Raw genomic sequence first — 15,276 nt, 5'->3', positions numbered from 1 at the left:
AGCTGCCCACACACAGATGCGTGGCCAGGAGCAAACCAAAGGGAAACGCACAGTGCTCACAAATCATCAGCTGTGAAACCTGTTTGCTTTTCTTGGCTGTTAAATATTGCTCCAAATCACAGTCTTTGGGTAAATCCATAAGTTCGCCCTGTGTAACTGTGCTATGTTTTATTTCCGAAATCTTTCTAAAAGCAGTAGTTCCAGGAGCAGCGTAACTAATGAAGCCCAATTTCCCTACAGATTTATGTCTCATGGTGGACTGTGATGCAAATTGAAGTTTGTTTGTCTGTTTGTTTGCTTTCCCTGCAGCTGAAGGACTTATAGGCAATCTTTCCCATGCGGATTAACTGATACGTAACGAGTTGTGAGCTCATCCTGAAGCTTCTTTCCTAGTGCGGCTACTAGTGCAATGTTTCACAACACTTGCAGGAGCATAATAACCCCTAAGGCCTCTATCTATTTGTCAAATGTTCTAAAATTAGGTAAAAGGCTTACATGTCATTAGAGGTATAGACCCCCCCACATTCATAACACACAGCACAAAACCTGACTTGTAACATCTTAAATATATCAAGTTTGCATATCATTCTCACAACCCACCTATTTTAGGAAAAGGGGAAATGAGTGTACTAGTTTAGCAAAACAGTTAATATAATTTTCTGAATGTTTATTTTTTTCTGACACAAATGCTTTTTTTTGGACTGATGCCTAAAAGCAGTGCCTAATTAGATCACAACTACATAGGCTGAAGAAGTACACAAAATTGTGTTTACATGTCATCTTGATTTACTCTAGACTTTATAAATTTTAATTCAGTCCAAGACTCTAAGCCATTCTTACAGTCCACATCTAGACCTGTTCACATATCCAAATACATCAAGATTTCTGTAAGATTTGCCAAGTGTTTCAGCAAATACTAGTTAGATTGGTTTTAAGAACCTCAGAAGTATCCACTTTTTAATGCTGCCACAGTAAATTAAATGGTTAACAGTATTTTGACATCAGTTCATGGCAGACAAATACTTGGGAATAATTTTCATAGACTGGGATAATCATCCTGTTATTTCTTCAGACTTTTCAGCAGCTGAATAATTTCTCATTTGTCTTTGAGCCTTATGTATAGCCCTGGCATTGTTATATTAATTTTTAAACTCAAACACTGAAGTTTTTATCGCTGTGAAGGGTTACAGACTGACAAAGCTCTTTTCCTAAGTACACTGGCAGTGAATGAACAAGGTGTTTTCTGCCAAGATTGCCCTTTACTGCTAATGCCATATCAGCTGTGCTGTTGATGTCAATGATGGTAGAGCTAGGTAGCTGAGGTAACCACCAGTGGTGAATAATGCCATACCGAGCCTATATAAAAGGGTGCTTAGATGACCTTGAGCATCTCATCTTTATCAGAAACCTCAGCATAGCTACTGCTGAGGGCCCAGAGAGGGAGAAAACCAGGGGAAAACATCCACGGGAACAGAAGGCCTGAGCAGTGAAATAGAGCTGAATTGTAAGCCAGCCTCTTCTTAGAGCTCAGCACAGCAACAGAAGCACAAGAAGAAAATAGGCTTTTGTTTCAAAGTGAAAAAGAAATGTATACCCTAGTACCACATTAAAATATATACCCAGAGCTATAAATATCTTTCCAGTCCAGCAGAAAGAGTTTTGCTGCCAGAATTTCATTGCCACTTCCTAGCAATCGCTGCTTTGCTCTTTTGGTGATGGGGACACTTGTGTCCAACCTACTGAATATGGCTGTTGTCTGAAACAATGCAAGATCCCAGCCTTGGGCTTCCCAGTCAGGTCAGGTAGAGTTATTTGTACGTCTTCTTACTGTCCTGTGTTAACACTCTGGGACCCTGTGGGTGAATGCTCAGCATGGGTCCTCTTTACTTCTATGGCGATTGGCAGCTCAGACAACCTACAGGTCCTAATTCTGGGTCTCTTGTTAAGGATGTGTTTCCACTGTGTCTGCATGAACTGAGTTGGGCACAATGTCGTTACTACAGAAAAGTTGCTTCCATTATTCTAGCACAAATTTGAAACATATAACTTGGTGATTGCTTTTCTTTTAACTGGTGTATGCAGAACTGTTGTATCTTGAACCCGAAAACTGCGTCTCTTGTTACAATTTTTAATACTATCATACTAGTTACTGTAATATTGTGCAGCTAATGGCATCCTAAGCTACATACTGTTTCAATTAGTGGGTTCATTATTATCAGAGTTCATTACATCAGCTAAGCAAGGCACTCTGCTTGCTACTGTGCATAAATTCAACACTTAATTGTATTGTTGAAACAGTAATTAAAATGTATTGGCATGACATTGTCAATTAAAGCTATATTCATAAACTTCATGAGAAAGCACACAGCAAGCCACGCAGCAGTGGGAAGCAACAGCAAGCAAGGTACACCTTGGGGAGAAACGGTCCTTCACGTAGCTCTGCCAAGTGGTGTGCAGAGCAGAAGGGGCACGGTTTGCAGTTGCAGGACGGTGGGCGGGGAATAGAGCAGCGTTCTTCTGCTAAAGGCAATCCTCTGCGTAATTCTCTCCCAGCAATACCAACAACGTGGCCCTAGGGCTTTCAGGCACTGCAATTGCACCCGAAGGCCTTCAGACGATCGGCAGCCTTTTCTTCCCCTGCCGCGGCAGCCTCGCGCAGGGAGAGCACGTTCGGCATCCAGCATCTCAACCACAGACAGCTAACGAGGGTTGCCTTTGGAGGGCTGCTTCTCCTTCATTATTTTCTCAATGCTTTACCAAGGAGCAGCCACGTGGCTTCCAACCGTCCCCCTGCCCCTGCAGATGCCTGTCTGTCTGTCTGTCCGTCAGTGGTGCAGGCAGGGAAGCTGTGGGGCGTTGCGGCAGCCTCACCCTCGAGGGCGGGAGGAGAACGGGAGCAGCCCTGTGCTGGGTGCGGGACTGTGAAAGCAGCTCCTGGCATTGCAGCGCTGCTCCACAGCTCGCACCAGGCAGCTGCGAGACGTCCCGTGGACGGCCTTTCAGCTGAGGTTTTCTTTTTCTTGTTTCCTTCGTTAAGTCCTCACTTTGTGCGTTGTTCAGCAGGTTTGCTGCCGCTGTGTGTACTCTATTTGATGTTTACAGATTGTTTCTGTTAACTGCCACAGGTTTACACCATATGAATGGTATAACCCCCACCCGTGCAACCCAGACTCAGATGTGGTGGAAAACAATTTTACTTTACTAAATAGTTTCTGGTTTGGAGTTGGAGCTCTCATGCAGCAAGGTACACCGGTTACACTTCGTTATCGCACACGTCCCACAGTCTGCTCAAGGGCTTCTGTGCTGGTAAACTCCACCCTCTGTAAATACAACGCATACTGTAAAACCTGATCTCAGAAACTAAGCAGTAGAAGAAAGGAAGAAAACGACGTGCCACTGCAGCCGGGAGCAGGCAGAGGAGGGGAACCTGTGAGACCCAGAATAGGGCTGCAGCCAGAGGAAGGAGGGGAAGCAGTTGAGAGAAAGAGAAGCAGGCAGGGCCACACGGCACTTTCTGGAGCTGAAACGTAAAATAATCACAGGAGGGATACGAAGTGCTTCATGCTGAAGTTGAGTTTATTAGTATAAGAGGTTTGGCAACAGGAAAATGTTGGGCTCCATCCCAACGGAAACAGTAACAGCCTTAGGTGCCCTAGAAAAACTGTTACAACTGCCAAACAAAAAAAGATGCTCTTTCTTCAGAAGGGTTGTTAAGTTTGTTGGCACTTGTCAAACACTTTGTCTAAAACCAAAACCAAACCTTTTTTTTTATGGCTTTTCTGCAGGTATGAGTCCCATCCTTCTGTAAACGCATCCAACCCTAGAAGCATTAACTTAACCCAGTCACAAGTCCCTGTTGCTGATGATTTTGGAAACAGCTGACATTTTACTCATTTGACAAGGGCAGTGAAGCTTACTCCATATGGGAAGTCAAACAGATATGTGTACTAAACACATTTGTTTATGGTGTGTATGTTCTAAGGTTTCCAATTAAATCACTATTCACCAAAACTGGGGTGCACTGAAAAGAATGGAAATATTTTCTGACAAATATTTCAAGTTGAATCAAAGCTGAGCAAAAAAACCCCACCCCATGACAACAACCAAAAAGGCAATCCAGAGGAAAGCCCAGCAGACCTTGGTATTAAATTCCTAAACATTTAAGTAAGGAAAATAAAACCATCTCTGCATTCATCCAGGTACAGTTTATTCTTCCCTCTTTAACAGACATGAGTAGCAGTAAAAAAAAAAAATGAGGATTTTTTTCCTAGATATGGTAGAGAACAAAGTTTGATTTGTACCTAAGATGCACTTGCTTTCATTGGTGCACTAATGTATTGACAGGATATAGAGTTTCCTCATAGAAATTACTTTGAAGGAGGTTGCATGAAGGAAGAGCCGTTCTGTTTCGCTTTTTTGTTTTGTTTTCCTTCCAATTTATCAGTAAAACACAGGCTGAGGTTTTACGGTATCAGGCAGGTGTGTGTATATAACTGTGATTGCCCTGTGTGTGAAGTGCCCCAGGACTTTGTGTTTCTATGTACTGCCTTTTTTGGAGTTTACCATCATCCACAGCAAACTGTGGGATGCAGTGTCTGCTCGTTACCACTACCTTGGGTACATGACAGTCAGCCCCAACCAGACTCTGCTTGTCTTTCAAGAAGGTTAAAAACAAAACAAAACAAAACAAAGAAAGAAAGAAAGAAAGAAAGGACATTTGTAAGGCAACACAAATGTTTCCATGTACAAACTTGTGGTGCGTGTGATTGTAAGTGCATCATCGTTAATGTGAAGAGTTTAAACATGATGTGAATGGTTGTGAAACTCTGCAACTAGTGTTACGCTCTTTCTTGTTGGCAGCAGCTGCTTGTTATGCTTGATTGGAAGACACTTGTTATTAAATTTTAAAATGTGATGATCAGACTTTCTCTTTTCTACAGAGCGTGAGCAAAGTCTGGATCAGGATTGGCTGTCATGTCTGCCATAAAAAGGCACTAGAGAGACTTCAGCAAGTATTGTCTCTGACCCCAAGTCCTGCTAGCAACATTTTTATTTAGATGTTACTTCCCCTGTTTTTCCCCTGAAAGTCTCAGATGTGTTATGCATACTCTGAAAGCATCCAAACAGGGCACATTTCATCCAATTCATTCCAAGAAACTATCACTCTCAGAAAGGAAAGCTATCTGTCAGAGCCCCGGTTCAGCTGGGCAATGGGTCAGACCAGGAGTATCTGGTTAAGGAGAACACGCAGGGTGAAGCTAGTGAGCGTGGAGCATATATGAATGTTTTTTGCTGGAATCAAGGCCCTCAAAAAGGTGAACATTGAAATAATTGTGGGAGTGATCAAAAGAGATGCTGGGCCCTCTTCGTTCAGCTGGGAGCAGAGTGTGCTCAGCACCTCACAAAAGCAAAACAGTAGCTCACTGCATAATTAATAGATTGTGGCATTTTGAGCTTAATTGAACTGAATGTATTCTGCTGCTTTTTCACAAACAACTTCTTGCTAGGGGAAATCGCAGGAGATTTGGCATCTCACCCCACAAATTCAGCACACAGAGCTTCTATGCCTACTCCCTCGTGCTGCCGTAAGGCTGTGCTGGCAGATTTCATGGTTGCTTGTTAAGATATCTGCAAGGTATCTGGCTATTATGGATTACTGGGATGTATATGTCAGAGCTAGGTATAGCATCAGAGTCCAAGTGTAGAAATTATATTTGTCTAAACTGTCTAAGCTTAAAAAAAATAATACCTTCAGGATGACCTGAATCAGCACTCCTAGAAGCCAGCTTTTGCAGGTCAACCCCAGCTTAGAAATACACACACACTTTTCCTGAGGGCAACAATACAAAAATAAAAAGATTTTATTGATTTTATTGTATTAAAAAAAAATCTAATCTGAAAAGCAAGAAAGTACAACAGACCACAAACATAAACCCAGAAAGAGCTACAGCTCTTGAAACAAGTTGTCATGGTTTAACCCCAGCCAGCAACTAAGCACCACACAGCTGCTCGCTTGCTCCCCCCCACCCAGTGGGATGGGGGAGAGAATTGGAAGGAAAAAGGTAAAACTCGTGGGTTGAGATAAGAACAGTTTAACAGAACAGAAAGGAAGAGACTAATAATGATTATAATATCAATAATAAAATGACGATAATAATAAAAGTATTGGAATATACAAAGCAAGTGATGCACAATGCAATTGCTCACCACTGGCTGACCGATGCCCAGTTAGTTCCCAAGCAGCAATCCCCCCCAGCCCCCTCCCCCCAGTTTATATATTGGGCACAATGTCACATGGTATGGAATACCCCTTTGGCCAGTTTGGGTCAGCTGTCCTGGCTGTGTCCCCTCCCAACTTCTTGTGCCCCCCCAGCCTTCTCTCTGGCTGGGCATGAGAAGCTGAAAAATCCTTGACTTAGTCTAAACACTACTTAGCAACAACTGAAAACATCAGCGTGTTATCAACATTCTTCTCATACTGAATCCAAGACATAAGACTATACCAGCTACTAGAAAGAAAATTAACTCTATCCCAGCTGAAACCAGGACACAAGTACATTTGGACTCGAAAATTTCAAGTGAGATTTTTTGCTTTTAGACTGCTGGCTTAATTTGAAATCCATGCAGCACCAGGGCTGCACAGGCAGAGCATCTGCTCTCACAGTTTGGCAATCCTGTCAACCTACTCAAACCCTTGGGCTATGCTTAGCTTTGACCTTTAAGAGACACGTCTATATGTTTACAAAGCTAAAAGTTAAATGTGTTTGCTGGTTGTTTGGAAAGTTTTTGCCCTTTCAGTCTTTGGCCCAAAAGTCATATTCAGAGTTTTTGCAAAGTCTGAAAATATCCTCTGTAAGATGTTTAAATTTCTTACAGAAATCATTAAAGAGCTGGGGAGAGATAATATGTCAACATGTTTTTCCAGTAATAGAAATATGTTTGTTACATCAAAAGCTTTACATGCTGAGATCTCCATTCACAGGCACTTAGTACTTTCTTAAGTCCATCCTTCATCAACAAAATAATTATGCAAAGACTTAACTTTGAAGTCAAAACTACTCCAGCGGCTAAGTACTTTGCTGAACCAGATCCTTGAATCCCACATAATGAGTTAAGTTCAGTGGGGACGCCTCTAGAAAAAACAGCACAAAACTTGCATCAGAATTCTTAGAAATATGAGTACCTGTGTGGCTTAAATACAGTTTATCATCTGAGCTGTTTAGAAGCTGTTTCGGTGCACTTAATACCCACACATGCTGTTCTGTGGGGTTTTATGACAATGGCAGATAACTTTGATATTTTTTGGTGTGACATGCAGGCAGATCTGCTAAAACCTTTTCAGCGATTATAAGTGTTAAATACACCGTCCAAAACTTTGCATTGCCCTGTAGATCCAAAGGATATGTCCATTCACCCCCTGAATTTTCAAATGTAAACCATATGTTTGTAATAAGACATGTTCTGAGTTTTGAGCTCAGGTTCACACAGGCCGATGAGTTCACTGGAACCATATTGATCACCCTGTTTCTGCTTAAGGTCTGTCGACAGGATGCACAGGGCAGGTTTCTCTTGTAAGGTACTTCTGCCAGGTAGCTTGTAAGCAGAATAGCATTCTGCTAAAGATCTCTGGTTAAAAAATTGATTACAGTACATTGGCAAAAAAGGATTCAGGAAATGGACAAAAATACTAGTATAGCTTGCTGGGGATGTAAGAGTGTAATATCACAATGAGCATTAGCTCAGAGATGTAATGGGGCTTAGACCCAAGGATAATTCCATTTGTCATGTATCACAGCATACATCACCTTCACAGTGTGTTACCATTATAAATGTAAGCTGTGCATCTGTGAGGTTACTGTTTAAATCATTTTATCATATTACGGCTCATAAAAGCATTCTGTGCCTAAAAACAGTCTGTAGTATCAGGAAAGGCATCTTTTAGCATCATTTTAATATGATTGTTTTGATGATATTGTAACAGGATCAGAGCTGATGCCCAAAGCTCTTTCTACCAGAATAGTTGGAGGAATATGGTGGTTTTTCACCTTAATCATAATCTCATCTTATACTGCCAACCTGGCTGCCTTCCTGACTGTGGAGAGGATGGAATCCCCCATCGATTCAGCAGATGATTTGGCAAAGCAAACCAAGATAGAGTATGGGGCTGTTAGAGATGGATCCACAATGACCTTCTTCAAGGTAAGGTGGCATCAGCCAGCTCTGTACGGTCAGACTGACTCATGGCCCTCCATTGATAAATGGTGAGGCAGAATCACAACATTTGAAAGGATTAGCGTAATAGGTAAATATATAATTTTCCCAAAGCCATAGAGGATCCTTCAGCAATATTAATGTAAAAGATGGGACATTTTCTCCCAAGACATATGGAGAAACAATCTGATGCTGTACTCCTGTGAGGGGCAAACCCATGCCTTTGATGGGAGGATCTGAAGGGAACCAGGGCATGGACCTGGGGACATTCTCCTCCAGGTTGCTCCGCAGGGTGGAATCTCAGCTTCTTCCAGCTATTTGGCTAAGATCACTTCTGAAGGTCACATTTGCACCACAATAATACTGCAGGCAGTCAAAATGCAAGTTTGTTTGTCCCTTTTTTAAAATGGTCCATGGTCAATATTACACAGACTAATAATATATGGGCCACATACACACATGAACACATCCGTAAGTAAAAGATCATTTTCTGTGGCTAATTACTTTGTAGATAACTGCATTCTTTTTTTTTCACTGTTAGTAATAATTACATACAAAGTGGGTTAATATCTCATAAAATGTCGACATAAAAGCCAACAAGCTATAAATATAGGATATACGCACAAAAGTCCTGTGATGATTAGAATTAATTAGCAGCTTCATTGGTAGTCTCAGCAGGGAAGTTAAGCACTGTATGAACCCGTATCATGCTTTTCACTGTAGCATCTAAGAATGGTGTTTATAGACAGTTAAATATGCAGTGCCTTTGAAGAGGGTGAGACACTGTGGGGAAGCAGCATGTGGGGCAAAATAACACTCGTGCCATGCACGAGCCTTCTCCCCTGCTGCTCCAGCCCAAGGCCCCTGCCCTGCTTTAACTACAAGCCCTTATGCTTCCACACGAGGCAAAATACTTACACACAAAAAGGATCTTGGCTAAAGTATTTGGGTCATCTCTCAAAACGAATAATGCTCATCAAGGATGTTTCAATCATGTAATAGTTCTGATGGTAGACTATCCCTGCTGGAGCTGTCAACGGTGAACTGCCCTTGTAATGGCTCTCCTGTGGCTGAATAGAAATATTTCTCTGCTGGAAGAGATGCACAAACTACAGTATTTTTCAAAGCCTCATTATAGTCATTTCTTGAAAACATGAGCTGAAATTTCCATTAAGATATGCTGGGAAACCCATCTGGACATATTCCTTGAAACTGCATAAGGCAAGTACTGGACTCTCATCAGGAATATAAGGCAGGAGGAAGCAGCTGTGCCACCTTCTGAAGGGCTTTGGGAAACTCCCTTGGTCTAAGAGCTCTTCAGTGCCCAAAGACGGTCACTGCCATTGCTATTCGGAAGTCAAATTCAGCATCAAAAAGAAAACTTCAAAACCTGTTGCTTCCGTGTTCTTTAGAGGAAATAGCTTCTGAATTTCAACATGAGAAGTTCAGAACAAATTTCTAGAGCTTTTTCCAGCTTTACACTGACTTTTTTACACCATTAATCCCTGAGGTTAAAATTTGTGGGCTTAAAAGAATGTAAGCCTTTAAAAAAAAAAATCAGACAAGTTGATTAAGTATTTATATGCTATACATGCTAGCTTACTTATGCCTGAAATACACGTGTACACAAACACAAGTGAAAGGACAGTAGTTTTTGTACAGAATAGAGATGGATTCTCTGGCAGAGTGAAGGTGACATAGTGAAAGTTGGATGAAAAATACAATTTATCACACTTGTAAACCAGTGAGACACAGTGGTATATAAAAGGTGTTATTATTTTTATTACACAGCCCTTCAAAATCCTCACAAGATTAGGATTTCTTTATGCTGTCCAAAACTTTAAAATAAATCACAGAGTAGGTCTCTGTACAATAAATACAATAGATACTTACGAATGCAAAAGGAAGACTGGGTGCTCTGTGAGGGCATGACTTTGCCTCCCTTGGACTGTAAAATACTGCACATACTTCTTGAGCTAAGTAAACACACACCCACCCACCCCCCAGTGAGAGACCCAGGAATTAGGAGAAGGCAGGAGTAAGGGTTTCTGGGCAGCAGTTACTCCTGTTCCTGTGCTTCCCGTGTATTACAGTATAGTTTAAGAAAAAGCACCTTTGCCATAACGACTCTAGAGAAGATACTTGAAATAACTCTGCCTCTTTCTGGGGAGCTCTGAAGCCCTGACCTGGCTTGGACAGTTTCCCCTGGGCTGCCCCATGCCGTGATGGACTCTGGGAGCACCCCAACGCCCAGGGGTACCCCCCGACAGCCATGCCCCTGCGATTTGAGGGCTGCAGGACCTGAGCTGGGGTGATAGGTGCTTTTCATGATGGGCAGCCTGTGCTGCAGAGACAGTCCTGCTACCTGGGAGTGCTGATGTGATGGGGACAGGGAAAGGGAAAGTTGGAATCAGCACGACCAGGTGCAACAGCAGTAAAAATGTCCTGCAGGAGCGTAGGGCAGGGCTGGGTTGCACTAAGGAAGGGTCATTATTTCAAGTGCTTCCTGTCTTGCAAGATTTGATTTACCTAAGGGCTATGCCTGGGACTTAAACCAAGAAATACCAAGAGAAACAGCAGACTCTTTCAGAGCAACATTTTTTTAGAGCAAAACCATGACACTCTGGGTGTTCCTCGCTATGAAGGAGAGAGGAACAAGAGAGTGCCTGTCATATAGGACATGAGATGCAAAGACCAGTTGAGTCTGATTTTCAGGACTATAAGAGACATACATGGCAAAAGGATTTCTGAAGACTTCAGGTGCAGAAAAAGATCCTGGCATGAAGCAAACTCTGAAGAGCTTTGGTTTAGGACTTTATGCTTAAAGTAGCAGCAGGAAGCCCCTGAAAGATGATATTACACAATGTACCTGCTGGATGACATGCAGATTGGGAACCGTACGAGAAAAGCAAGGTACTTGCACTGCTTTTCTGAAAACTCTATTTGGATTTATTCAAACTTACATCACTTTTTATTTAGTCTTGTTTATAATGCATATACTAACAGCTGTGTTTTTCCACTGATTTTGAATGCCTTACACTAGTATCACTGTTGTAATAGTGTCCCCAGAAAAACTATTGCTAAAGAGCCAATATTTTCAAGAAAATTTCTGCAGTGACTCTGCCTTCTAGCCAGGTAGTGGGAGGAATGAAAACAAAAGCAATTGAAATTATGTGGGGAAAAAAATGGAGTTCTGACTTTGAAGGAACCTCAGAGTCAGCCTCCTCCCTGTACGCAGATACCAGATCTGGCCATACCAGATGAAAACCCCCAGAAAACAGGGTCTGGACAGTTAAGGAGTGCTCCAGCAAGGGGATGGGGTTCTAGGCAGGCGAGCCAGCATGATCTCAGGCAGCATTCACCATCTGTGTGCATGTCCAAATTTGGGGAAAGTCCAGCTGAAGGCAAGATGTTTCACATCTACGAATTGTGACACACACATATTTCTCCAGACTGCCATCCCGCTCTGTTTCCAACATGTCTATAAATCTTCCATTGCTTTCTTGCCCCTCTGTGATAACAGATCTTAATCTCATGTTGCAACTCTTGCCAGCTCCTACCTTCTGATGTGCAGACATGTTTCCACTGAAATCAATGAGAATTCAAAGTCCAGAATTTGGCATATGATCTATCCTGAAAAAAATGGGCATTGGCAAGTCAAAAAGCTAAGATCTTTCTTTCAAACTCATCTGAATAAGGAATACATCCTTCCAGTAAATTCAATATCAGACTCAAACTACTGACTAAACTTATCATCGGTTTCAAAAAATATTCCCAACTAAGCAGTAAAAATAGCTTCTACTAGCAAAGAGCCACTTAACCATCTTTACAGTTTAGTGGTATATCCTGTGGCTTACCAAACTTAGGTGGAATTTAGGTGATGTTCACAGGTATTGAATTTACAGGTGAAGCATATTAACATTTAAAGCTCAAAGAACCAGAAAATCAACTTCTCACAGGAATCCCCCAGACACTGGTGTTTAACAAGCACATATGGTCTCCACATAGTGACCCTAAAATCAGCTATGATGGCTATAAACCAAAGGTAGGGCCCATGAAGTAAGTGAGGATATACTGCCCCAGAACTGGGGAAACCTAAGTGCGTGGAGGACCTTCAACTCATACCTACATTAAAAAGCTGGTTTGTGAGTGTCTGGCTCGTGCTAGGCTGCAGCACAGAGTAGTTTGGCAATGGTTGGCTTTGCCATCTTGAGACAAAATTGTTTCCATTGACAGTTTCTAAGGGTCCCGCTGTCTGTAGGTCTACCTTGATATTCAATCCAAAAGCAACATTGCGTCCTCAGTGTTGTTTGAGAGCATACAAGGAAAAGAGAGGTTTAATCATGTTAGTACTGGACAAGTGCTTGAAGGTTTTTTGGTTTGTAGGTAGCACATCTTGAGGGTAGCAGGCATGTCCCTGAGCAGGTTCAGTTTTCCTTTTCATATACTCCAACAAAGGCAGAAGTGTGAACAAGGCACTTGCGCTGCCTTTCCCTGCAGGATGCCTGGGTCCCTTGTAGGCTCCCACAGCACGGGGAAAGGAGCAGGGAGGAAGGGATGTTCAACATTGTACAGAGGTGGCTGGGGCTTCTGGCATCCCTCTTCCCTGGGCAGCTGGGCATTGACACAGGACACGCACACACTCCTCCTGGCAAACTCCCCCTTAACTTCAGTGGGAGAAGGATGAAGTCCTTAAGTCTGATTGCAGTGGAAAGCAGAAAGCAGAAATTTGCTTAGAAGCCGCTTTGGGTTTGTTTCTTAAGCTTTATGCTTGAAGTACAGGACTTCTAGGCAAGTGATAGTGATACAAAAGAGCCAGTACTTTATTCATCATCAGGCTTTTGGAGTAGTGTGTTTGCCCTGACAGGGAGAAGCACTGCTGCTGAGTGCAACAGTATCCAGCTGCACCAATTCAGCTGGGTTATGTGCTGTAATCCATGTAACAGCATTAGCCCAAAAAACTTCAAAGCACTTCACAGTTGTGCCAGTAATGAAGTTCCTGGCACTGCAAATGTAGTGAAAAAAGAGATTCCTCAGCATAAAGCACAGTAAGAGAGAAAGGCTGCAGGAAGGAAAACCCTGCTACCAATTCTCTTTCATTCAAGATGTGCTATTGGCATCGGACACAACAAAAGGCTGAGGAACACTTTACAAGTGTAATTTGGGTACTGGTATGATTCTGTGCCCTCGTTTTCCCTCCTTAGAAATCAAAAATATCAACGTATGAGAAGATGTGGGCGTTCATGAGCAGCAGGCAGCAAACAGCGCTGGTGAAGAACAACGACGAGGGAATCCAGCGTGTGCTCACAACGGACTACGCGCTGCTAATGGAGTCGACCAGCATAGAGTATGTGACTCAGAGAAACTGCAATCTCACCCAGATCGGGGGGCTCATTGATTCAAAAGGCTACGGCGTGGGAACCCCTATTGGTAAGATGCTTTCCAGCACAGGTGGTGTGGAGCACTCCTAGCAATGTCCCCTTCAGAAGTTTAGATGGCCATTTGAATTGTGTCCTAGTCTTTTAGAAACCTTCCTTATTGAAACAGACCCTAGGAGCCTCCTTTTAGGCAAAACATCTACTCTTGCCCTACTCATCTGCAAGCTGTATCTGCAAGCAAGAGGGAATATAGCAGTGCAGGCTACATCTGCAGAACGAGGTCGAGTGACCTGCTTGCCTTCTGGAGCATCCCATTCATAGCAAACTGGGTATGCTCTGTGCCACTCGAGGTGCAAGTCACTCTACTGAAATTCAGTTTAGTTTGAGAAATCAGGTAGTGTCTCTGGGAAAATGGAAGTGGGCAGGATAAATGTGATGTCCAATGTATGCATCCCAAAGAAAGCTGCATGAAAGGAGATGAATTTCTGATCTATTTTATGACCTCAGAGCAACACATAAGAACAGCGAGAAGCAATTGCAAAGTTCTGCATCTGCATCAGGGATTTCAGTGTTTTGAGCTAAGCAGAGACTTAAGACTCCCAATCTCTGTGAACTCTTTCCAGTAGACCTTTTTTAGCATATCCAGTGTCCTTTTCAAGATTTTCTGATTGTAGATGATTAGAAAGTGTGTAAGTTTTTTGTGCTTTGCTTTTCTGAATTATCAGCACTGGGCAGCCAGGTCTTTTTCTTGTATAATATATTTCTCCATACTGCTCACATATGGATTTACCATGCCACGCTCAGTTAATAGCTATGCAATTTTATTGTTTTCAGGGGAATTATTCAAGGCAATATCAGTTTACACAGATATAACAGGTGAAGCATTTGGTCCATCGGTTGCTTGGTATACCAGATATAAATAAGGGAGAAACTCCACTGCACTTTGAACTGTGATTATCTATGCTACTGAGTACCTCAGACAGATTGTCATATAGATAACATTTTAAGTATACTTTTCCACTGGCTATGTGAGAACAACCATCTTACCCTGAGGACAATGATACGAAAGCTAAAATCCCGAATAAAGATAAATGTACGGCAAGAGTTTCATTGCAGTTATAAAGCTGCCACACTTTGAAACAAGAACAATGAAGGAATAATTGAAACAGATGGTAATCTGCAGAGAGAGTGCATCCATTGGAAATACATCTGTGAAATATATTTATAAGATGTTTCTTGTATGATAAATATGCCTTAATTTTTTTCTTAAGGAAAACCAGCAAGATTCAGGGGAATAGATATCTCCAAGCACTGTGGAATAATTCAGTGTGATCAGGCATCTTAAATTTTTAAAAGATTGATTTCATAAACAAGATAAGCTGTGGAGATCCTTCAACTATTCAGATGGACCCCAAAGGCTCGTTGTTTTTCTCATAGCATTCAAGACTATTGATTGCAGAAGCTGTATGGAAAAAAAAAAAAAGACGACTTGTTTGTGACCTTCAACACCAAAGTTTCAGCAGGTCTTAACTGGTCTGCATTCATTCCTTCAGGAGAAGGCACAACCACACGGCTAGGTTTTGCAGCAGCAAAAGTATGCCTCACGCTCCAAAATTTCCAGTGAATGAGCTGAATACCATTGCCATTTGGCTCCCAAAGAAACAGGAAGAAGAATTTTTGAAAGTTC

The 15,276-nt window shown here is 42.2% G+C and overlaps 1 protein-coding gene across 6 annotated transcripts in view; it reads left to right on the top strand.

Annotated features, from left to right (window-relative positions):
- The window catches only part of GRIK1 (glutamate ionotropic receptor kainate type subunit 1), a 172,809-nt gene that overhangs the window by 143,550 nt on the left and 13,983 nt on the right, over positions 1-15,276 (top strand). For 4 of the 6 annotated variants that reach the window (XM_030019954.2, XM_030019951.1, XM_041124867.1 and 1 more), the window contains 3 exons: positions 3,126-3,244; positions 7,982-8,199; positions 13,416-13,641. In XM_030019954.2, coding sequence (XP_029875814.1) covers positions 3,126-3,244; positions 7,982-8,199; positions 13,416-13,641 — 563 coding nt within the window. Of the gene's footprint in view, positions 1-3,125; positions 3,245-3,785; positions 4,198-7,981; positions 8,200-13,415; positions 13,642-15,276 lie in introns of those variants that run through there. The other 2 variants (XM_030019956.2, XM_041124868.1) reach the window with 2 other exon arrangements.

The sequence above is a fragment of the Aquila chrysaetos genome, chromosome 7 (genome assembly GCF_900496995.4).
Source record: "Aquila chrysaetos chrysaetos chromosome 7, bAquChr1.4, whole genome shotgun sequence".
In the NCBI taxonomy this organism is placed as follows: domain Eukaryota; kingdom Metazoa; phylum Chordata; class Aves; order Accipitriformes; family Accipitridae; genus Aquila; species Aquila chrysaetos.
This window is presented reverse-complemented; position numbering and strand designations above follow the sequence as displayed.